This window comes from Loxodonta africana, chromosome 9 (genome assembly GCF_030014295.1).
Source record: "Loxodonta africana isolate mLoxAfr1 chromosome 9, mLoxAfr1.hap2, whole genome shotgun sequence".
NCBI classification, from domain to species: domain Eukaryota; kingdom Metazoa; phylum Chordata; class Mammalia; order Proboscidea; family Elephantidae; genus Loxodonta; species Loxodonta africana.
This window is the reverse complement of record NC_087350.1, coordinates 14,918,011-14,942,705: the sequence shown is the minus strand read 5'-3', so window position 1 is coordinate 14,942,705 and position 24,695 is coordinate 14,918,011. Positions and strand designations below refer to the sequence as shown.

The 24,695-nt window shown below is 45.5% G+C and overlaps 1 protein-coding gene across 2 annotated transcripts in view; it reads left to right on the top strand.

Annotated features, from left to right (window-relative positions):
* The window catches only part of LOC135227216 (serine/threonine-protein kinase WNK2-like), a 39,877-nt gene extending 27,237 nt beyond the window's left edge, over positions 1–12,640 (top strand). The window contains exons 8-11 of one of the 2 annotated variants that reach the window (XM_064291054.1): positions 267–311; positions 2,130–2,389; positions 9,122–9,233; positions 12,435–12,640. In XM_064291054.1, the coding sequence (XP_064147124.1) occupies positions 267–311; positions 2,130–2,389; positions 9,122–9,233; positions 12,435–12,460 (443 nt within the window). In that variant the 3' untranslated portion in view covers positions 12,461–12,640. Of the gene's footprint in view, positions 1–266; positions 312–2,129; positions 2,390–9,121; positions 11,145–12,434 lie in introns of those variants that run through there. The other variant, XM_064291053.1, reaches the window with a different exon arrangement.
* The last annotated feature ends 12,055 nt before the right edge of the window (positions 12,641–24,695 follow it).

Here is a 24,695-nt window from a genome sequence, read left to right as displayed (position 1 = left end):
ACCTGAAGCTTGGAAAGCTTGAACTTGGCATCTATACCTCCTCAATAAAGCTTGTGTTAACCACACACTAACTCAGGCTTGGGGCTGCCCGGTCCATTTAGGTTGGGGGTAGGGGGAGGGTTTCCTTTTCTCTCTGAACTGCTGACTTTCTGTCTGTTCTTCCTTGCTTAAGGATGAGTTTTGCTTAAAGTGTGGTAGCTTGCCCCTCAGGTATGGACTGTCCACCTAACCGTGTTTTCTTGTTATCATTTTTTCTTCCCTTGCAGGGTCAGCCCTGAAACGTCTCTGCTTAGGCAAAGAGCACAGCAGTAGTAACTATCTGGGTTTCTTATCCCCTTTGCATTCTATCCATCGCATGGGCTTTCTGTGGCTAGAGCGCTAGGGCTCACGCCAGCCTGGGAGCGTGCGGGCAGGGCTGGCCGCGTGGGGACTGCACCGGGCCACCCACTGTTAACCACTGGCTTCACTTCTGCCTGCCGAGCAGCCACCCTGGTGCTCCCAAACCCCTTTGCACACCCGTGGCTCCTAGAGTCTGCAGTCTCCTCACGTCATACCTGCCAGGCTCAGCCTGCTTCGGAACATCCACAGAATCCCAGTCATTAATTGGCTCCTTTTCCAAAATCGTAGGAATGAGTATTTCCTTGAAGTGCTAAAGCCGAGTGCCTCCTCAAGAGGAGAGCTGTCCCGAATCGAATGGGTATTAGTCTACCTGGGCCTCTCACTTTTCTCTCACTTGGTTTTTTTGTTTGTTTTTTTCCTTTTTCTTTTCTGGCTGAAATTTCCATGTAGCAATAACTCCATGTATGTACGATCTCATTACTAATAGTTTGTATCTGTGCTTTTTCATTGCTGTCCACTAAAATAGCCTACATTTCCAAACAGTTTGTTTGAAGAGATGGTCATTAAGTTATTTTTTAATGTGGAAAGTTCAAAATTTGGCTTATGGAAAATCACCAACCAGAAAGTACATCTGGGTCGGGGGACACAAAAAAAGTCCTGTTTTGGTCATTAAAAAAATCTTTTCAATGAACCAGCCACACTGGCAGGGCCATTGTCCAGCCTCCTGGCCTTCAGGGCAGCCTGGTTCCCCAGCTCCTTCCTGCTCACCTGTGGTGGCCCTAGCAGTGCTGCAGAGCTTGTAGGGCCCAGGCAGGTAGGCTGCAGGCATTGGTACCCAATGCATACCTTCCCCAGGTGCCCCGGGCAAGGGGCAAGTTCTGTGTCTTAAGTTCCAAACAGCTGAGTCATTAAAATTCATGGAATGCCCTGGGATAATCTTTTAACCATAAACTAAAAATGTCCCCGAAGACTTCTTAAAACCAAACAATCGTCCAGCTTAACTAGAAGAAAAAGGTCTGCCTTGAGCGTTACACTCTTCTAAGAACTATCTGTATGGGATCAAAGTGACAACAGCAACTCGAAAGACTAGATAGGAAGCTTAGGGGGCAGTGAGTTTCTGTTAATGAAAGAGGAACAGCTCAGAAAAGGCGGATGAGAATGGTTACACAACTCGAAGAATATGATCAGTGTCACTGAATTGTACATGTAGAAACTGAATCAGTCTATATATTGCCGTGTATATTCTCCACAACAACTGAATTTTAAAAAGCTAATGGAATGTAGATAGTCCAGGCTATGGCAAGCATGTTCCCCTTAGGCCAGGGGCCGATTTGTGCAGAGTGCTCTTACATATGCTTTGCTCCCACCTGAGAGCTGAGGATGTAGACACCACACGGGCCTGAGTCACATGGCCCCACTTGCAGCCACTCCCAGTCAGATGTGTGCAGCTGTGCTCAGGGGATCCAGTGGTGGGTGCAGAGTGGACCCTGGGTAGATGCCAAGGCTTCGGCAGGGCCCAGCCACATCGCCCACCCTTCTCCAAGCAGGGACTCTTTCTGGTGCTGCCAATAAGTGGGTTAAGGCCACCTGGCCACCCACATCCATGGAAATGCTCTACCATGTCTAAAACTGGGTGCCAGCCCTCAATCTAGACCACCTCTTGAAGCAAGGTGTTGCCTGACGTAAGTGAGACCATTGTTTCCGCCATCACATAAGAATGATGGGAAATGGCCAGATGGTACAGACGCATGTGCAGTGTAACCAACCCTGGCCTGTGTGTGACTCCCTAGGGTCCTCCACAAGCAGCCTGGTCCCGAGCCCCGAGCCAGGCCCTCAGCCCACCCTGCAAGTCCAGGCACAGGTGAACAACAGCAACAACAAGAAAGGCACCTTCACAGATGACCTGCACAAGCTGGTGGATGAGTGGGCTAGCAAGACGGTGGGGACCACACAGCTGAAGCCGTCGCTCAACCAGCTGAAGCAGACCCAGAAGCTGCAGGACATGGAGGCCAAGGTGGGCCCGGCCCCGGCAGCCAATGAGGCGCGGACTGTAAGTGGGGAGGGGGCCGGGGGGGTGTCACAGACAGCATTAATAACAAGCGGCAACAGCCAATATTCTTAGCCTACCGTGGACAGGCATTGTGCTAAGCTCTTATCTTTCATTTTCCAAGCTCCTCTTCGCAGTAGCCCCAAGACTTAGGTTTTCCTACATACAGATGGGGAGTATTAAGTGACTTGCTCACATTCCCACAGCTGGCAAGCCAGGAGCCAGATCGGAAGGCAGGGGGTCAGCCTGCAGGTTAGGGACAGCGAGCACCTCCCAGCAGCGGCTTTGTGGAACAGCGGGAGCTTGAGGCAGCCCAGAGCTGGGGTATAGCCTCATCTTGTCTGACCCCCCTTCAAGGTCAGTGCTATTTGTCTGACTGGAAGTTTCCAACCCTTCCCAGTAATGACCGAGCATTGTGTGGGCTTCAGCTCTAGTGCCTGGGAAAACCTAGGACAAGTGCTGAGCGAATTGCTGTCTGCTTAGGGTTTTCACATTCGTGTTCATGAGTGAGAGTGGCCCATACCTGCCTTTCTCTTGATGCCCTTAGAGAGTGTTTACATGAGGGTCAAGCCAGCTTTGAAACCTAGATGGAAGACTAGTCCCTCTTTTTCAATTTTCCAGAGAAGTTTGTACAAGATTCATCTTTTTTTTCCCCCTTAAATGTTTAGTGAAATTCATTGAGGAAGCTGTCTGGTCTGGGAGGTGTTTTTTGTTTTGTTTTGCTTTGTTAAGTGTGGGAAGGTATCCCCTACAACCTTTTATTTTAAATTTTTTCAAACAAAAATTGAAAATCTACAGTGAACACCCGTATACCCACTCCATTCTGTAAGTAGGATTTTGCTATGTTTTTCTCACATCCCTACCCCTTAAGGGTGAGGTCTTCTTTATGCATTCAATTTCTTTTATAGCGTAGTACCGTTGGATTTTGTTTCTTCTTATGACGGTTTTGCTATATTCTGCTTTCCTGACAACTCTCCCATTTCCTCTAGATTTATATATATTTTCAAATTAATTGCCATAAAGTTGTTCATAATATCTTCTCTTTTTACAGTTGGCAGCATTTGCAGCACTGTCCTCATTTTCCTGATATTGGCAACTTATGCCTTCTCTCTCTCTCTCCCTCTTTCTCTATTACTTCTTAACGGTCTCCTTAGTGGTTTGTAAATTTTTTTAGCCTTCTCAAACTCACTTTGATTTCGATGGTATTCTTTATTGTATGTTTGATTAGTCTCTTCTGTTTATTATTTCTTTCCTACTATCATTGGGTTATATTTTGTTGTTCTAGAAAATTTCTTGAGATCTGTAAGTTCGTTGACTTCCAGCCTTTCTTTTCTTATACTATATGTATTCCAGGCTACAAAATTACCTCTGATAGTTTTAGTTGTATCCCAAAAGTTTGATGTGTAGCATTTTCACCAACATTCAGTTCAAAATATTTTGTAACTTCCACTGTGATTTCCTCTTTATAGTAAGTGTAAAACAAAGGTCGAGTATAGTGATGGATTTTCTAATTATCTTTTTATTGGAATTTTTAGCTTAATTGCACTGTGGTAAGACAACAAGCTTTGTATGATTTCAGTCCTTTGAAATTTGCTGGGACTTGCTTAATGGCTTTAGATGTTAATCTTTGTAATTGTCCCTCGCAAGCTTGAAATGGATCTATTTCTTTCCATCTCCACTTCCACTCTCCTTGTCTAAACTACCCTTATTTCTCTTCTAACTACTGCAAAACCCTCCTAACAGGTACACTTGGCATCAGTCTGACTCTTCTCAAATCCATTCTTCAATGAAATCCCATCATTCTTGGGAAAAGTTAATAATCCTTACTGTGGCCTACAAGGTCCTGCATGGTCTGCACCTTGAGTACCTTTGCTGTCTGGGCCCCAGCCACATGAGCCTTCTTTAAGTTCTCATACCCTGCCATGTCCATTAGGTCAGCTTTGTTAATCCTGTTGTTCAGGTCTTCTTTATAATTACTGATTGTTTGTGTGTTTATGCATATTTTATCAATTATTGAAAGAGGAACATTACAATTTCCCACTCTGGTTGTATATTTGTAAAATAGCCTGTCAATTTTTGCTTTATGTATTTTGAGGCTGTGTTATTAGCTATATTCAGATTTAGATTTTATGATGTCTTCCTTGTGTGTTGAACTTTTAATATTATGAAGTGCCCTTCTTTATTATGCTTTTTGCCTTAAAATCTCCTTTGTTTGAAATTGCTACACCTATACCTGCTTGTGCTGTGTTATATTTGCGTGGTATATGCTCTCCATCCTTTACTTCCAATCTTTCTGTGTCATGTGCTTTAGCTGTATCTCTTATAAACAGCATATATAATTAGGCTTTTATTTTTAATCCTGTTTGAAAATCTTTGTCTTTTAATTGAAGTATTAGCCTATTTACATTTAATGTATATGCTCACGTATTTTTGTTTAAATCCATTATCTTACTGTATGCTTTCTATCTGTCCTCTCTGTTTGGTGTTACTTTTTCTCTTCTTTCTTGCCTTGTTTTGCATTGGTTATTTAGGTGTGTTTTATTATTCCTTTTTCCTCCATTGTTATCTTGGAAGCTTTAGTTTTCTCTCACTGTGCATTTAGTGACTACCCTAAATATTATAGCATGTATCCTTAAAATATCAAAGTCTAATATTAATTTTTGACCCTTTTCCCAGACAATGCAAGGACTATCAAACATTTTAACAGCATTTACTCCCATCCTGACACTTATTTTTAAAATTTTACATAGACTTTAAATCCCACAATACATTTTTTATACAGTCACTATTCATTTGCATCTGTTTGCATATTTAGCATTTTTGTGTCTGTTTTATTCCTTCTTCCTGTCTTCCCCCTCCCCCGCCCCCACCCCATCTTCCATCTGGGATAGTTTACTTCAGAATTTCCTTCAGTATACATCTACCAGTGACATTTCTCAGTTTTTATTTGTCTAAAACATCTTTATTTCATTGTCATTCTTGGAGGCCATTTAGGATTGGAGGTATAGGATTCTAGGTTGGCAGTTATTTTCTTTAAGCATTTTAAAGTGATCATTCCATTATTAGTTGGCTTCCCTTATTTTCGTTGGAAGTAAACTGCCAGTCTGTTTATTGCTCTTTTAAAGGTAATACATTCTTCTTCATCTGGCTTCTAATAGTTTCATTTCAACAGATTTATTATGAGGTGCCTAGGAATAGACCTTTTTTTTAGATATTGCCTAGGGTTCATAGGGCTTCTTGAATTTATAGCTTGATTTCTTGTAATCAGTTTTGGAAGTTTTTTGTCATTAACTGTTCAAATACTGCTTCTGCCCATTTCTATGTCTCCTCTTTTATCCTCCTGAGTCTCCATTCACTTGCATGTAAGCCAGAGGAGTCAGGAGGTGCATTAGCCAACCCAGTTCACCATGCCAATTGTGCATAACAGTCTACCGAAACTAAGATCACCCACCTCTGATGCCAAATTGTTGGCTGGATAAGAGATCGCACTCCACATGTCAGCGGTGTCATTTGGAATCTCAGCTTCCTCTCCCTGTTCAGTTCAGACCTCAGCTGCTCATGCAGCTACCCCCCGCCCCTGCCACCAGCCACCTGGGACTGGGCCAATGGGTCACAGCCACAAGCTCAGGAGTCCCTCTTGACCCCCTTCACTTCAGACCAGCTGGCTGCTTCTCTCTCTCTTATCCCCAGCCACCAAGGGCTGTGTCAGTGGGTATTGGTTAGAAGCTCAGGAGTCTGTATGATTTCCTCCACTTCAGTCCAGCTTGCCCCAAACCAGGGTTTTCTTCTACACCCTCAGGATACCTGCCACAAGCCCAGGAGTCCCCATAACTCCCTCCACTTCAGACAGGCTAGCTTCTCCTGCTCCTTTGGGTCCAGTAATTAGCTGGAACAGCTCACAGAGCTCATGGGAGAAACCATACCTTCAATATAATAAAAATATAAATATAATTTAAAAAAGGATACAGATGAAGAGATACATGGGATGAGGTCCAAGAGGGGTCTGAGGGCAGAGCTTCCATGTCCCCAGAGGATGCACTTACCCTCCCAAGAACAGATGTTCACTCTCTTCTACCCGGAAGCTCCACCGAGCCCCTGTCTTGCAAATCCTTTATTGGCTTCACCATGTGGCCATGGTAAATTACATCATGCCTCCTGAGGCTTAGCCAGTATTGGGCCCCCAGGTGGTCTGGCTCCAAGGAACCCAGAACAAAAGGCCAAACTTCTTTCTGCACCTCTCAGAGAGTCCTTCTCAAGTTAGCCTTTGTCTTTTACTTATTTTCTGTCCTTTTGTCCCTTGATACTTTATTCTGGATATTTTATTCAAATCTGCCTTCTAGTTCACTAAATTTCTCTTTGGCTGTGTCTAAATTGCTATTAAATATACCCATTGAGTTTTTAATTTTCCTCTTGTATTTTTCAGTTTGAAGAATTTCTATTCATTTTTCCCATATCTGCTGTATCCCTTTGTATAGTTTCCAGGTCTCTGCCAAAATTCTCAATCTTGTATCTCCTTGCGCATAGTATTTTACTGTTTCTATTTTATGTTTTACCTAGTTTTTCTTTATATTGCCTTATCTTTTCTTGTACATTATTACTATTATTATTATTGTATGTGGGACATTGTATTTGAAAATTTATTTGTAAAAATATTTTGAGGCCTGGTAGTAATTTTCTAATTATTGTTTTAACTTGCCTTTGAGTACATTTTCATGTTCTTATTGGCCATCTTTTGTTAAGTGCCTGGAAAAGGATTTTGACCATTTCAAAGTTGGTTTGTTTATCTTTTTATTTTCAATTTGTTGGAGTTTTTTTTTTTAATATATCCTTTACCATATATATGTTTTACCAGTCTGTGGCATGTCTTCTCACTTTCCTAATGGTGAAAGTGAAATGGCAGGTTTTAATTTTGTTGTGGTACAATTTACCAATTTTTATTATGCTTAGTGATTTTTGTGTCCTTGGAAATCCATGCTTCTCCCAAGACCATGAAGTCATTCTCCTATATTTTTTCCAGAAACTTTATAACTGTCACCTTCAGACCTGTGAGCCATCTCAAATTTTGTATGTGATTTGAAGTAGGTATCAAGTTATACACACACACACACACACACACACACATCTGGTTGTTCCAGTACCCTCCTTTCCCCATTGAATTGCATTAATACATTCATAAAAATCAAGTGACTGTATATGTGTAGGTACATTTCCAAACTCACCATTTCATTCCATTGACCCATTCTTTTATCCCAATGGCAATACCACACACTCTGAATTACTGTAGCTTTATGTTAAGCTTAATATCTGATAGTGTAAGATGTACGATTTTGATCTTCTTGAAGATTGTCTTAACTGTTCTAGGTTCTTAATATTTCCATATACATTTTAGAAACTGCCTGTCAGTTTCTACAAAATAGCCTGATGGGATTTTGATGGGAATTGTATTTGTTAATCAGCTGAGTAAAATTCGACATATTGACAGTACTAAGTGTTCCTATGAATATGGTGTCTCTCCATTTATTTACATTTTTTTAATTAGTAAAATTTTTTGGAGTTTTCCATGTAATGTCGTTATATATCTTTCATTAAATTTATCTCTGAGTGGTTGATGTTTTGGAATGCTATTATAAGTTGTATTGTTTTTTAGATTTTAATTCGAATTGTATTTGGTAACATAGAAATATGTTAACATAGAAACATCTTCAATCTTGCAAAATTGGCTTGTTCTAGAAATTGGTCTGTCAGTTCTGGATTTTCTATGTACACAATCTTGTCATTTGCAAATAAGGACAGTTTTGCTTTTTCCTTTCCAATTTGTACCCTTTGTTCCTTTTCTGGCCTTGCCTGGGGTTTTCAGTGCGGTGTTGATTAGAAATGGGGGGAAGCTGTGGGGGGCGCTCAGCATTTCACAGCCTGCAGGTACTAGCTGTGGTGTTCTGTAGGTGCCCTTCACAGATCAAGGAGGTTCCCTTCTGGGGCTAGTATGCTATGAGCCCGTTTCATAAAGGAGTGTTGAGTTCTGTCAGATGCTTTCCCTGCACCTTTTAGGAGCACCCACTTGTTCCCCCTCGTGTAAGTGTAGTAAATTGCAGTGATTTCCAGTGTTACTGCACCCTTGCATTCCCGGGGCAAACCCTACTTGGTCGTTACATTGCTTTGTTATAGTGTTTGTTATATTGCTGGATTTGATTTGCCAGTATTTTGTTTAGGATTTTGAAGGCTCTTTCTTGGTCTGTAACTTCCTTTTCTCCAAATGTCCTTGTCGGGTTTTAGCACCAAGGCTCTGCTGGTCTCATAAGCCATCTCCCTGTACAGTTCCTCCTCCTAGAGAGTGTCCTTGGGTTGTTGCTAGAACAGAAGAGCTTCCCTGTGCTCAGCCCTGCCACTCAGGCTCCAGGCTCCCTCAGCTGCACTGAGATGCTCACTCACTGTTGCCTAGCACTTGGATCCAGGCCTTCCCTTAGTGTCAGTGACTGTTCCAACAGGGCCCAGGCCCTGCTGGCTACACTCTGGCCAGTAGCCACCTCACATACTTCTCAGTGAGTTAGGGCTACTGCTTCACCCTGTCCCACCTGCCATTCCAGTGTGAGCCATCAGAGGGCACCTGACCCACAGAAGGTATTGGGGCCTACTCTCCTGAAGTGGAGGTCCTGCCTGGGACCCAGGGGCCACTGGGGGCAGCCAGCTGCCTGCAGCTATGTGTAACCCTCCTATTCTTGTCTCCTTGCCTTGTAGGTGAGCACGCCTCAAGCAGGAGTGGGGAGGCCCTGCCTGACCCCGGGGCCTGGCCCTCTGTCCACCACAGTCGTCCCTGGAGCCGCCCTGGCCCTGTCCGTGCCTGCGCCAGGTACTGCCCTCTCCAGGCTCCCAGCTCCACCCCATGCAGGGCCTCTGGGTCCATGCAGAGGCCAGTTGGCAGCTCCTGTGTCCTGGGGGCACTGGCCAGCTCGAGTGGGCCAGCCAGCGGGTCGGGGCAGCCAGAATCTCACCCAGGTGCCAGGCCTGGGTGCACCAGGCTTGCCAGTGCTCCCAGCGTACTTGCAGCCACCCACGGTCAGCTCACCCAGCCCCAAGCTGCGGATCACATAGCTTTCTGCCTTGCCACTTGCCAGACGGAGAGCTCTGAACAGCACAGAGAAATGAGGTTGTGATCTGGCTTCGGAGCACCCTGCCCTGCCTGCCTGGGCACAGTGCCCACCCAACAGGGCCAGTCCAGCACCCACGTCTCCCTTACCATGACGGGCAGCGCTGGGTATGCCAGCGCAGGAAGGAGCAGTGTCCTTGTGCAATATTTGCTTCCTTTCTGGTGGAGACGCTGTTCATTCTTAGGTCCCAGTGGTCAACACTCGCAGTCCTCACTCGTTTCGTATACTTGAATTGATTATCAGGACATTGTAATGACCCCGCAAAAGTACAGTGCCTTGAATTTCAGCTTTTCCGTTCCCTAATGGAAAGAGATGTTTAAAAGAAATATATATTGGAAAGGTGTGTTTTATTTTACAATTGGCTATTGCATTTATATCTTTATTTCTTATTTTAAGTTGCAGAGATACGAATGGTTTACAGGTTGGAAGCTAAGTCTAACCTTTAGTTTTCTGTTGTAAATGCCTTTTTCTAAGGAAAAAAATTGGTTGTCTTGAATATTGAAGAGTTGCAAATGCTAGACCAGCTCTGCTCAATATCAGAAAAATGAGGTCTCTCTGGATTTAGCCGATGACTAAGGGAAGACAGATGGAAAAAACACGTTCTTAACTGGAGCATTCTGGGTGCTTTTCGTGAGCTGTCTAACGCCCGTGATTCTTCAGGGAGGGCATTTTTAGCAGTGGCTGGTCTCTTAGTAAGGCTACGTATGCAGAACCTGCTGTAATATGCTAAGTGAACAAACACACTCTTCATAACCCAAAGGCTGAGGGGCGGCTCTGGGCTGGGTCGGCTGTTGGGAGTGTGGGTGAGTGTGTGCCCGGCAGCTGCTGCCCCCTGCTTCTGGGTCCCACCAGCCCGCCTGCTGAGCTCTTCTTCCTGGCTTTTCCTTCTTTTCAACAATTTGCCCTGTGGCCCATGAGCACCCCCCGCCCCCGCACCTCACTTACTCACAAGCAGTATTCCGTTGGCCTCTGGCCTGTAGGCTGCCCTGCGGGCAGTCCTCCAGGCTGACGTGCTGAGGGCCAGACTGCCCTTCTCCTGGAGACGTCAATGGCACTCATCCCAGACAGGCATAGAAACGGCCCACGGTGGAGCCTGGAGGCCCGGCCTCCTCCCCTGACAAAGATGTTTTTTACTCCCACTGGAAGGCAGACCGCCTCCTGATGCCAAGATGTGAGTTGTATAGTTCTACTGTACTTTGGAACAATACTAAAACTGGCTAACTTATTTTGGTTTAAATATATTATTCCATCAATTCAGTTAGAATTGAATTTTCTAGGTGATTATGCAGAGTCTTCTGCCTGGACACAATGTTGTCGTAAGAGATTTCTGTTCTCTGTACCGTGCACCTCAGTCTGTTTGGTTTCAGAGTCGTGTCTCTGTTTCATGAGTACAATGGACAGCTGCTCTCACCGTTTCTCCTCCAGCTTACACTGAACCTAAGATTTGGAGCCTCTCTCACCTGTTAGCCCTCTCCTTGTACACAGACAGTCAGTGGCACGAAATCCCCAAGAGACTGTGTATATTAAGGAGAAAAATAAACACTTTTGCTTGAAAACAGTGTGGAAAAAATCTTTTTCTTCCTCTGTCCATTTAAGAGCTGACCGGCTGGGCCTCTCAGGGAGGGCAGGAGCAGTGAGCAGAGCTGTGTGCTGGCCCTCCCTGTGGGGCCAGACCAGCCACCCCAGCTTTGTGTCTATAGGTGTGTTGCCCGCCCCCCCACTTCCAGGGGCAAGGAGCTGAGGGGGGGCTCAGGTGAGGCCGAGGGATGGCAGAGGAGCCCTTCTGACGGGCCGCCTCCTAGAGCCAGGTGCCTCTCCTGTGGGGAAGGACTGGCCCGGCAGCACCCTGTGCCCACCCACCAAGCTCACGGCCACGGCCAACTGGGGAGTCCAGTTCCACTACCTCCAGCCTGGGTCACAGCCCTGAGCCTGACTTCAAGACACCTAGGAGCCTCCGAAAGTGATTTACATTTTCTATAGAAGTCGGCTGTGCCCCAGATGGAAGGAGTTAGGATTGTGGCCAATTGAAAGGCATGTGTCATCCCTGGGCCTGCTCTGCTGTCTCCAAGAAACTCCCAGTGGTAATTCCTGTGGTAGATTGGGCATGGAGGGCCAGGTGTGCCATACCCCTCTGGAGCCTTCTCCTGGACCAGCGTCAGCCTGAGTGCTTATAGAGGGTCACCCACAGGTCACTCGAGGATCCTGGCTTTGCTGATAGCCACAGCCAAGTACACCATTGTCCCATGGTCCCCCAGGAGGCAGCCCTCCAGCCAGCTGCTCTCATGCCCCTGCATGCACACTGGGGTCCTGAGAAGACCCCACAACCATGCCAGAGCTGAGGGGCTGCCTTTTCTGCCCCTGTGTGGCTTGGAAGCTGTGCGTCTGCTCATTCCTTACTCCCACTGAGACAGCCAGAGTGGGAAGCCATGGCCTCTGTTGTCCTTAAAGGGCCCGTCCCAAAGCGTCTGCAGACCTGTGGTGCCGCAAAAGGTGCCTGGCTCAGTACTGACCCAGCTCAGCACTGACCCTAGGCAGAGACAGGCTGGTGAGGCTTCCCGCTTAAGGCGCCGGTGTGCCCCCCAGGACACTGCTTGTCATGCGGTAACTAAGGACTGGGCTTCGGGCAAGCTTGCAATGTGCTTTGTTGAAGCAGAGAGGACAATGGCTGAGGTGACAGACGCTGAGAATCAGGGCTGTCCACACACTGTGGCTCAACTGTTAGGGCCCATGGGAGCCAGGCCCTCTGAGGGTGCCATCAATGCGTACAGCACTCCATCTCCGGGTGAACAGCCCCAAGGGAGTGTAGGCTGGGCCTGGGCCCCCTCTGCCCCAGGTGCTGACAGGCCCCGTGGACACGGCACCGCACCTGGACAGTACTGAGCTATGGCGGTTTTGTCTTCTAGATTCTGAGAGTGAGAAGCCAGACTGAGCCCAGGCAGGCCGACCCGACCCAGACGCCAGGCCCGTGTCATCTAGAGCGAAGAGGGAACCATGGGAAGTGACTGGGCCTCCAGGCGTGGCCTTTGCTCCTTGTCCAGCTCACACTGTTTTGTAATCACTTTCTAAGCATTTTTATATTCACAGTTGGAGACACAAATGTAATGCAAGAATAAAAAAATATTTTGGGGGAAAAAGGACTTTGGTTTTTAAAACTTTCTGCTTCCAGTGGCATTCAGTAGGCAGGTGGCTAGAGATGTGCTGAATAAAGGGGGAGAGGAACCTCCACTAGAGTGTAGACGGCACGCAGCATATCAGGGTAGGTGCCTTTCTGCCGATGGCACTTCTGAGGTGTGCTGATGTTCCCTGGCCATTTACACAGCAGTTTACAATTTATCTGTTAGGCTCCTCAGGACAGCAGCTGGGACAGGTCAGATGCGTGACAAGGCCCCTGGAGCCAAGTGGCCACCAGGGCAAAGCTGTGGTGGCGTGAGGTTAGGCCTGGGCTCCTGTTTCCATAGCTGGCACTCAGACCAGCACATCGGGGCAGCCCTGGCCTTAGCAAGGCAGCCTGGAGATTTTAGACCCTGATCACCGAGCAGTCGCTCCCTCGGCCTACAGACACAGATCTATCCCGTGACCTGTCTTTGAGTGTACAGCGTCAGCCTGAAATTCCCTTGGGCTTCTCTGTTCCATATTCCTTGAGCACGAGTCACCCCCCACCTCTGGGCCCAAGGCAGGCAGCTGTGGAGGTCCAGAACGACCCTCCCTCCTGGATGCACAGTCAGCTAAGGGACCACTTGCTCCTTGGAGGTCTGGATCCCCATGTAGGAGCATCCAAAGAGCAGCATGAAAAATGAGAAATCCTCACATGGCCTTGCCAGGGAAGCGGGCAGTGGTGGGTCTCTGCAGCCTGTAGGGGAGGCATGGAACAGGGGCCTGAGCCTGGGGTCCTGTGGTCTGGAGTAGAATTCAGGGGGTCCCGTGCACAGAAGGGAAAATTACACCTTTGTTTTCATCAATCTCTGACTGAAGTTGCATTTCCTCCAATGAGGAACTCGAATAACAAGATGCAGTGGCACTAGCAGCACCTGGGACTTCAGCACCCGTAGCCCACAGGTACTGCAGATCACTTCACAGTTGCTGTAGACATCTCAAAGTGCCCATCCCCAAGGTGCAGCTCCTGTCCAGCTGGTTTCCCGTTCACACCACACGTCTGAGCATACACCAACCCTGCTGCCCCAGGCTGGGCAGGGCCTCCACAGAAGATGCTTTGGGTCTCCTCATCTCCTGCCAGCTTTCTTCCTATACTGCCATGATGGCAAAGAGACGTGCCCAGGTGTATGCCAGTGGGTAAGACTTTGGTCCAGGTCTTGAGCAGATGGCAGTATCTGGCTAGAAGTTAGTAACCTTATTCATTTTTGTTGTTTGCAAAGTTTGTCTTTTCAAACAGCATATGTATTTAAATTATTTTTTCTTTTAAAGCAAGTAGTACAAGCGGCACATGGGCTAATGGCAACCGTTGTAAAGGGAGACGACTGAAGCTTGGAAACCCAGCAGCAGCTCATAGGTGGTCATAGTAGCAAGCCCTTTGCAAGGCCCTGGAGGGCAAGGGGTTTCCCAAAAATGGCTCAGTAGGAGCAGCCAGAGGCCTGACCAGAGGATTGATTCTGGTGGGGAAGGGGAGAGGCTCGGGTGGAACACCTGTCCACTGTACAGGATCTTTGGGAGACCACCCACTGTCCCCAGCACATGCTCACTGCAGGGCTCAGTGGGCATCCCCGTCCCCAAGGCAGAGAGCAAAGGCCCAGATAGCAGGACACATCTCCACTGCCACCCCCAGGAGGGGTGTGTCCTCTTGCAGCAAGAAGGGCCTTCTGAAAGCAGTGCTCAGAGCCATGGGACCAACATGAGCAGGGTGGTGACTGATGGTCAGGCTGCCATCCTGGGGTACACGCTGACATTGATCTCCTGATCTCCGGTGGCCCTCATGCTCAGAAACACCCAGTGACTCTCCAGTGCCCACAGGATAAGGCCCAAACCCTGTGTCTCAAATTCAGGGCTCTCCATAGACTGCTGGGGACTTTGCTGCTGGAACGTGACAGAACAGCTCCACCTCTGTACCTTACTCCTGCTGTTCATCCCTTGTAAAAAGCCTCCTCTCTGTTGCAAAAAGCCCTCTTCATCCTGCCTGGGACACTGCCAGCTCACAGGTGTCATTCCTCCTCCAAGTTCTCACTAATCTGTGAGTCCTCACCAGACTCCCGGATACTCTACCTTCATGGCATTCTCACAGGTCCATCATATGGCGGGGTGAGGGGGGAAGAGACAAGGAGAGAGGGGGCTAAGACAAATATGTGTTAGAAAATTTAGAAAAAGGAATAACCCTACTTCTTCCATTACTGGGTCCCATATGAACTACTGGGGAGACGAAGCCCATACAGCCCTTCCCCAGCCCTAAAGCATCGGAATCCTGGACTATGGAGGAGCACTGGCCAATGGGTGAATACACTACGCTAGCTGCATATGGACCAGTCAGCCTGACAGGTGCTGAGAACTCTTAAGAATTCTTGGTTTAGAAATCACACCAGGGATTGTACTGAGAGGGCAGGATGGATAAGGTGAGGGATGGAGACTTGAAAGGGGCAGGCCGAGTCAACCCAGGTGCAATTTTCTCTAATTCCTTCCTTTCTCTCACACCCCATGTCCAGACTGTCAGCCAGACCTGTCATCTCTACCTCCCAGACAAAGTGGGAACCCATCCATTTCTCTCCTGCTCCATCATCTTGCTCTAGTTAAAAACACATCTTGCATGAAAGACTCCCAACAGTCTCCTACCTTTAGGTCTCCCTGCTTCTGCTTGTGCTTCACAGTATAGAGTAACTGTTTAAAACCCTCCAGAAAAGGACTTACTTCTGGCTAAGATGGACTAACTGGTACAGGATTTATTCTCTTGCCTGAAACAAATAAAACAAAAAGTGGAGAAAATATAGAGACTTGGGTCAGGTAACAAAGGGCATTGATTTGTTTCCAGAGACAGGAAACAAATGAGCTGAGCCCTACGATTGGCCGAGCTTATTGCCCTGAGAGAGTTTCCAGGCTGTAGCACAAGGAGGGAGAACCCAGGCAAAGCCCAGCAGACTCACTGAGTGGAGGAGATAGAGCTGAAAGTTGGGGGAAACAAAGGCAAGTTCAAAGGACAGAGTACTGGAGAGGAGAGAGTTGGAGAGAGGGAGAAAGAGGGGAAGAGAGAGAGAGAGAGAACTCTGAAGATCTGAAGAAGGGCCCCTCAAGTATTCAACTGAACACTGATCAGTGCATGCCTGTGAAGAAGGTACCACCAAAGGCTGGGGAATGCACCACCAAAAGAGATTAGAGGAAAGAGTCCCCAGTGCTCACACAGGGCTGGGAATAGTGCCTCCTCCATCCAGCTAGAACAAAAAACCTCATAATGTACAGAAGATTTGGTAGTGTACTCAGAAGGGTCTTGCCTCAATAATGGGGGATGATTAATACTACAGTAAGCACTGCTCTGCACCACCCTAATAAATCATAAAAGCCAGAAGTGAAAGGTTCAAATGGTTTCCAAATCATGCCTCAGAAAAAGCTCAAGAATATTGCCATGAATTGTGTCTCCCAAAAATATGTGTATCAATTTGGCTAGGCCATTATTCCTAGTATTGTGTGATCTCCACCATTTTGTCATCTGATGTGGATTTCCTATGCATTGTAAATCCTATCCCTATGATGTTAATGCAATGGATTAGTGACAGTTATGTTGATGAGATCTACAAGATTAGACTGTGTCTTAATCCAGCCTCTTTTGAGATATAAAAGAGAGAAGCTAGCAGAGAGACATGGGGCCCTCATACCGCCAAGAAGCAAAAGCCGCCAGGAGAACAGCACGTCCTTTGGACCCAGGGTCTGTGTGCTGAAAAGCTCCTAATCCAGGGGGAGATTGATGACAAGGACTTTCCTCCAAAGCTGACAGAAAGAGAAAGCCTTCCCCTGGAGCTGGCACTCTAAATATGGACTTCTAGCCTACTAGACTGTGAGAGAATAAACTTTTGTTTGTTAAAGTCATCCACTTGTGGTATTTCTGTTACAGCAGCACTATATGACTAAGACAAATATTTATAGGAATACAAATCTATTTCCAGCACCCAGCAAGATAAAATTACCTATGTTTGGCATCCAATAAAAAGTTATCAGGCATATGAAGGAGCAGAAAAATATAATTTACAATAAGGAAAATTTATCAAAACTGATCCTGAACTGACACTGAAGTTAGAACGAGCAGACAAGGACATTAAAACAACAATTATAACTGTATGCCACATCTAAGATACTTAAAATATACACACACAGAATTGCAATAGATGAGAACTACAATGGCTGAGGTTAAAATTTACACTGGATGAGGTTAACGACAGATTAGGTAATACAGAACTTGAACTGAACTTGAAGACAGAGCAATAGAAATAAATTTGATCGGAAGACACAAATTGCAAAAGCCTACTCAAGAAGAAATAGATAACCTGGATAGCCCTATATCTATTAAATAAATTTATTTTATAGTTAACCTTCCCACAAAGAAAATTCCAGGTTCAAATGGCTTCACGGGTGAATCCTCCTAGATATTAAGGAAGAAATAATACCAATTATACAGAACTCTTCCAGATAATTCTGATGCCCTCATTCTAGGAGGGCAGTGTTGCTCTGATAACAAAACCAGACAGACATTACAAGAAAACTAAAGATCAATATTCCTCAACAACATAGAAATTCTAAACATAATGTTAGCAGATTGTTGTTGTTTTTAGGTGCCATCGAGTCAGTTCCAACTCATAGGCACCCTATATGCAACAGAATGAAACACTTCCCTGTCCCGTGCCATCCTCACAATCATTGTTATGCTTATTGCAGCCACTGTGTCAATCCATCTCATTGAGGGTCTTCCTCTTTTTCACTGACCCTCTACTTTACCAAGAATGATGTCCTTCTCTAGGGACTGGTCCATCCTGATAACATGTCCAAAGTATGTGAGATGAAGCCTTGCCATCCTTGTTTCTAAGGAGCATTCTGGCTGTACTTCTTCTAAGACAGATTTGTTCTTCTGGCAGTCCGGGGTATAGTCAATATTCTTTGCCAGCATCATAATTCAAATTCATCACTTCTTCTTTGGTCTTTCTTATTCGTTTTCCTGCTTTCACAGGTATATGAGAAGATTGAAATACCATGGCTTGGCTCAGGTGCACCTTAGTCCTCAAAGTGATGTCTTTGTTTTTGAACACTTTAAAGAAGTCTTTTGCTGCAGATTTTCCTTATGCAATACATGATTTGATTTCTTCACTGCTGCTTCAATGGGCATTGATTGTGGATCCAAGTAAAATGAAATCCTTTATAACTTCAATATTTCCTCTGTTTATCATGATGTTGCTTATTGGTCCAGTTGTGAGGATTTTGTTTTCTTTATGTTGATGTGTAATCCATACTGAGGATTGTAGTCTTTTTTCTTCATCAGAAAGTGCTTTAAGGCCTCTTCGCTTTTAGCAAGCAAGGTTGTGTCGTCTGCATATTGCAGGTTGTTAATGAGTCTTCCTCTAATCTTAATGCTGCATTCTTCTTCATATAGCCTACCTTCTTGGATTATTTGTTCAGCATACAGATTGAATAAATATAGTGAAAGGATGAAACCCTGACACACACCTTTAAAACCACGCAGTATCCCCTTGATCTGTTCGAACGACTGCCTCTTAGTCTATGTACATGTTCTGTATGAGCACAATTTATTGTTCTGGAATTCTCATTCTTCACAATAGTATCTATAATTTGTTGTCATTCACACGGTTGAATGCCTTTGCATAGTCAATAAAACACAGGTAAACACCCTTCTGTTATTCTCTGCTTTCAGCCAAGACCCATCTGACATCAGCAATGATATCCCTCATCCTCTTCTGAATCTAGCTTGAATTTCTGCCAGTTCCCTGTCGATGTACTGCTCCAACCATTTTTAAATTATTTTCCACAAAATTTTACTTGCATGTGATATTAATGATATTATCCGATAATTTCCTCATTCTGTTGAATCACCTTTCTTTGGAATGGGCACAAATATAGATCTCTTCTAGCCAGTAGGCCAAGTAGCTGTCTTCCAAATTTCTTGGCATAGACAAGTGTCTTAATTATCTAGTGCTGCTGTAACGGAAATATCATAAGTGGATGGATTTAACAAAGAGAAATTTATTTTCTCACAGTCTAGTAGGTTACATTACACTGGTCCATTACATTGATGGTATTATGCTGATTGGACTTACTAAGGAAGAATTGCCAATGACTATAGATTTATTGGTAAGACATTTGTATGCTACAGGGTGGGACATTAATCCAACAAAAATTCAGGAACCTTCCACCTCAGTAAAATTTCTAGGAGATCAGTGGTGTGGGGCATGCTGACATATTTCTTCTAAAGTGAAGGATAAATTGTTACATCTGGCCCCTCCTACAACTCAAGGAGGCACAGTGCCTACTGGGCCTCTTAGATTTTGGAGGTAAATATCCCTCATTTTTGTGTGCTACTCCAGCCTATTTACCAAGTGACTCAAAAAGCTGCTGGGTTTGAATGGGGCCCAGGACAAGAGAAGGTTCTGCAGCAGGTTCAGGCTGCCACGCAAGCTGTGCTTCCTCTTGGGCCATGTGATCTGACTGATCCAATGGATTTTGAACCGTCAGTGGCAGAGCCGAATGAGCTCAGAACAACGTGGCCATGGGGGAGGGATGGAGATTATGCTCAGAAACGTGGACTTTCACTCACAATGGCCAACTTGGCTACAGCCTCTGCTGAATGCCCAATCTGTCAGCAACAAAGACCAACACTGAGTCCCTGATATGGCACCATTCCTCAAGGCATTTGGTCGGCAACCTGGTGGCAGGTTGATTACATTGGACTGCTTCCATCGTGGAAAGGGCTGCATTTTGTTCTTACTAGGGTAGACACACTCTGGGTAAGGGTTTGCCTTCCGCCTTCCCTGCACGCAATGCCTTTGCCAAAACTGCCATCTGTGTACTAACAGAATGCCTTATCCACCATCATGGTATCCCCATAGCATTACCTCTGATTGAGGGACTCACTTCACGGCAAATGAAGTGTGGCAGTGGGCTTATGCTTGTAAGATTCACTGATCTTAACATGTTCCCCATCATCCTGAAGCAGCTGACTTGACAGAACAATGAAATCGCCTTCTAAAGATATAATTATGGCATTAGCTAGGTGGCAATATTTGGCAGGGTTGGGGCAGTGTTCTCCAGGAGACTGTATTTGCTTTAAACCAGTGGTCAGTATATGGTGCTGTTTCTCCCATAGCAAGGATCCATGGGTCCAGGAATAAAGGGGTGAAAACGAAGTGGCACCACTCATTATTACCCCTAGGTCACCCCCTCAAAAAAATTTTGCTTCCTATCCCCATGACCCTATGCTTTTGAGGTCTAGAAGTCTTAGTTCCAAAGGGTGGAATGCTCCCACTTGAAGACAAAGCAGAGATTCTATTTTACTGGAAGTTAAGAATGCCACCCAGCCACTTTAGGCTCCTCATACCTCTGGATCAACAGGCAAAGGAGTGAGTTACCGTATTGGCTGGTGTTGTTTACCCTGATTTCCCTGGGGAAATTGGAATGATGTTGCATAATGGAGGTAAAAAAGAGTATATCTGGAATACAGGAGATACGTTAGGGTGTCTCTTGGTACTACAATGCCCTGTGATTGAAGTCAATGAAAAACTACAGCAACCCAATTCCAACATGACTGCAAATGGCCCAGACCCTTTAGGAATGAATGGGTCACCCGTCAGGCAAAGAACCACAATCAACTAAGGTGCTTCCTGGGGGTAAAGGGAATACAGAATGGACGGTGGAAGAAGGTAGTTCTAAATACCAGTTTACGACCACATGACCAGTTGCAGAAATGAGGACTGTAATTGTTATGAGTATTTGTCTTAATTGTCTAGTGCTGTTGTAACAGAAAATACCACAGTGGATGACTTTAACAAAGAAAAATTAATTTTCTCACAATCCAGTAGACTAGAAGTCCAAATTCAGGGCATCAGCTCTAAGAGAAGGCTTTCTCTCTCTCTATTGGCTCTGGAGGAAGGTCCTTGTCATCAATCTTCCCCTGGACTAGGAGATTTTCTGCACAGAAACCCCAGGTCCAAAGGACGCACTGTGCTCCTGGTGCTGCTTTCTTGGTGGTATGAGGTCCCCAACTCTCTGCTCACTTCCCTTTCCTTTTATCTCTTGCAAGATAAAAGGCGGTGCAGGCCACACCCCAAGAAAACTCTCTTTACACTGGATCAGGGATGTGACCTTAATAAGGGTGTTACAACCCCACCCTAATGCTCTTTAACATAATCTAATCTTGCCTCAGTAACCACAGGCAGAGATTAGGATTTACAACACATAGGAAAATCACATCAGATGACAAAATGGTGGACAATCACACAATACCGGGCATCATGGCCTAGCCAAATTGATACACGTATTTTTGGGGGACACAGTTCAATCCATGACAGTATTTCTTCCTTGTGTGTATGCATCAAATATTTTTGTTTTCTTTACTTATAAAATATAAGACGTAAACAAGGCTAGTGTGTTTTGGTTGTTGTACCATGTTAGGCACAAGTATGACTTTGTAATTTGTCTTTAGAGATTGTGTATGGTTTAAGGAGATGTGCACAGGTGCCAGTTTGACAGAGTGGACTGTGATGGTTAAGGTTGTGTGTCAACTTGACTGGACCATGATTTTCAGTGATTTGGCACTTATGTCATGATGTAGTTTTGCAGTTATGTAATGATGCAGTTTGGCAGTTATGTAATAATGTTATTTGGCAGTTATATAATGATGCAGTCATCATATATGATCCGATATGATCAGACAATTGGTTTTAAGGGGAGTTTCTCCATGGGTGTGGCCTGCATCCAGTATATATTTGGACGTTTTGGCAAAGCTTTCTTGCTTTCTCTGGATCTTGCATCTGGCTTGTCATCACCTTACCTCTAGTTCTTGGGTCTTGAGCCAACAGCCTACTATATTGCCTGCTGATCTTGAGATTCATCAGCCTCCACAGCCTGTAAGCCAGCAGCCTGACATCTTACCTGCTGATCTTGGGTTCGACAGCCCCTGCAGCTACATGAGTCAGGAGAAGTCTCCAGCCTGGTACCTGACCCATGGACTTAGGAGTTTCCAGCTTCTACAACCACATGAGCCATTTCCTTGTGGTAAATCTCTCTCTCTCCCTCTCTCCATATATGTGTGTGTGCGCGCGCACGTGTTTGTATGTATGCAACTCACCAGTTCTGCTCCTCTTGAGAACCCAACCTAAAACAACCCCCAACCCTCTGGGGCCTGATTGTAGGCCAGTCTGTCCATTTTACAGGTGGACAGACTGAGTTTAGCCATCCCAATGCCTGCTGTGTTAAATGCTCAGGGATTAAAAAGCTGACAGCAATGTAACACTCTTGTGAAGGGAATTATTTTGAAACATTTTATTTTTTAAAGAGCATGAGCTTTCTGAGCTAAATGGGGTTGCAGCCAAGGTCAGGCATAACATAGTGGAGGGGCACCCCCTCAGCCACATTTACACCACTCACACCTCTTGCACATGCAATACATCTAGAACGTCCCAAGGCATAACTCACCATGGCTCTCAGGACTTGATCTCTGACTTCTGGTCTGGATTGGCCTTGAATGAGTATATTGTTGTGGGGTTTACATTAACTTTACTCAAAGAATTCTGGTCTTTGTCTTTGGTTCCTGAGAGATAATCTCTAAAAATCCTTGGAATTTAGTGTCTTGGATAAGGACTTTAGACAATACTTAACTAACAGATTATGCCAGCAAGGTGATGAGGTGACTCTGGGATGAGGGCTGGCCAGGTCAGAAAGACTCACTGCATGATAGCTTGTGATAATCTCAGGATATTGACCAGCTCAGGGGAGAGGGGCCAGGGTTTGTTCTACGTAATCAGACCCTAATTAAAGGCTCTGGACATGGAAGCTCCATGAGATTCCTGGTTGATGAAAGACACCCATGCATATGGGAGGAGAGTACATCCCTTTTGGGACATGGAAGTTCTAGGTTGGGAACCCTACCAAACCTGGCCCTTTGCATGTCTTCATTTGCGCCTTTTTTTTTTGCTATAATAAAACTGTATTCGTAAGTGTAGTGAGCTCTGTGAGTTGTCCCAATAAATTATTGAGCCCCAAGTAGTAGTGGGAACAAGCAGGTTAGAAGTGAGTGGGGCTGGGAACCTCTGAGCTTACAGCTGGTATCCTGAGGGGATAGAGGGAACCCCTGCGTTTATAGCTAGCATTTCTTCATTTGTATCTTTCCTGGTTTTTATCTTTTTCTGTTATTTTAAAGTTATTGTCACAAATAAGGTGTTTCTGTGAGTTTTGTGGTTGTTGAAATAAATTATCAAACCCAGTAGAGGGACAGTGCAATGGGATGGCTGGTGTCAGAAATAATAGGGATGTTGGAGCCAGCTTGATGTTGATTCTTCTAGTCATTGTCCTGAATTTATAGTCATGAAGTTATTCCTCATTCAACAATGTAGAATTTCATGTGACCTCTGTCTTCCCAGAAAACATTGACAGTTGTGATCGTTAACGTTGTGTGTCAACTTGGCTGGGCCATGATTCTCAGTGGTTTGGCAGTTATGACGTAGTTTGGCAGTAATATAATGATGTAATCACCTCCATGATGAGACCTGATATAATGTGATCACCTCCATGATGGGATCTTCTGTGAGTAGCCAGTCAGTTGAAAGGACGTTTCTTTGGGAGTGTTGCCTGCATCCAATATAGGTGGACTTTCTGGCAAAACTCATGGGCTTTTGCTCACCCTGGATCCTGCAGCTGATTCCTGTTTGTTTGACCTCTGATTCTGGGGACTTGAGCTAGCATCTTACCTGCCAATCTTGCTATTCATCAGTCCCCACAGCTTGTGAGACAGAGGCCTACTGATTGACCTGCTGATCTTGGGTCTGCCAGCCCTTGCAGCTACATGAGTCAGAAACCTCCAGTCTGACCCATGGACCTGGGATTTCTAGCCTCTACAACCACAAGAGCCATTTCCTTGATATAAATCTCTCTATATATATTTATATTTATACACTGTTCTGGTTTTGTTTCTCCAGAAAATCCAGCTTAAGGCAACAGTTAACAAATCTTCCAGCCTTTTGTTTTCTGAAATCCCCTAATGCTTTTGTGTTCCAGGAAGGGTTTACTGCAAAGAACACACTTCCCCATAGGACTTGGATAGGACTGGCTGTTCATTCTCCTCATGACTCCCATGAGATGTGCAGATGAACCCCTGTGTACCTGTGACCAAGCCAGGCACACACCCTCCATCCTCCCCATTGTTGTCTCATGAATGATTAGCTGAAGTTAGAACTGTGTCCCTCTGAGATGAGCTAGGCATCGAGACATACATTTCTTGTCCTGCTGACAGGTAGACGAAGCCTTCCCCTGATTGCAACACCACCACCACCACCACCACCACCACCACCCCCACTGTAAACCCCAACTGTGACCTGCTGCTCCTCCCTTGAAAAGTCCAAGGCAGACAGAACCTGCTTATGGGACTTGGATCTGGGCCCTCTCCCTATGGCAATAGCCTGTTATTTATTCATCAATTGACTCACCTGTTTGACTTTTTTCTCTGACTTGTCCAAGTCTTGCAAAAAGGGGGAGGGCCAATGGCCTGGGATGGAGCTGGCAGATGGCTGGGGCAGGGGGAGGGGACTAACAAGGCTCTCCCAGGTCAGGACAGCATGACCAGGGAAGAGAACCCAGTGACACTTGCTTCTGCTGTGGACAGACAGGCAATACAGGCTCCTCAGTACTCACGGGGCAGAAATGGCAGAAAAGCAGCTCTGATGGAAGGGGACTACTGGGCTCCCTAGGCCAGCTCCTTGTGTCTCCAGACAACTGATATTCAATGCATAAGTCCTGGACAAAAAGACTAAATTTTTTTTCTAAAATGAAGTTTGTCTCTACTACAGTCTGCCAATTATTATGCTAAATTTGCAACGCTTTTTACTTATGGAGAGTTTTTCATCCAAGGATTTCCAGAGTGATTTATAAATATAAACATTAATTAAGCCACTGCCAACTCCCATGAGTTCCAGGAGGATGAACAGAATACCAAAGAGAGGGACTTAGAAAGCACGTGG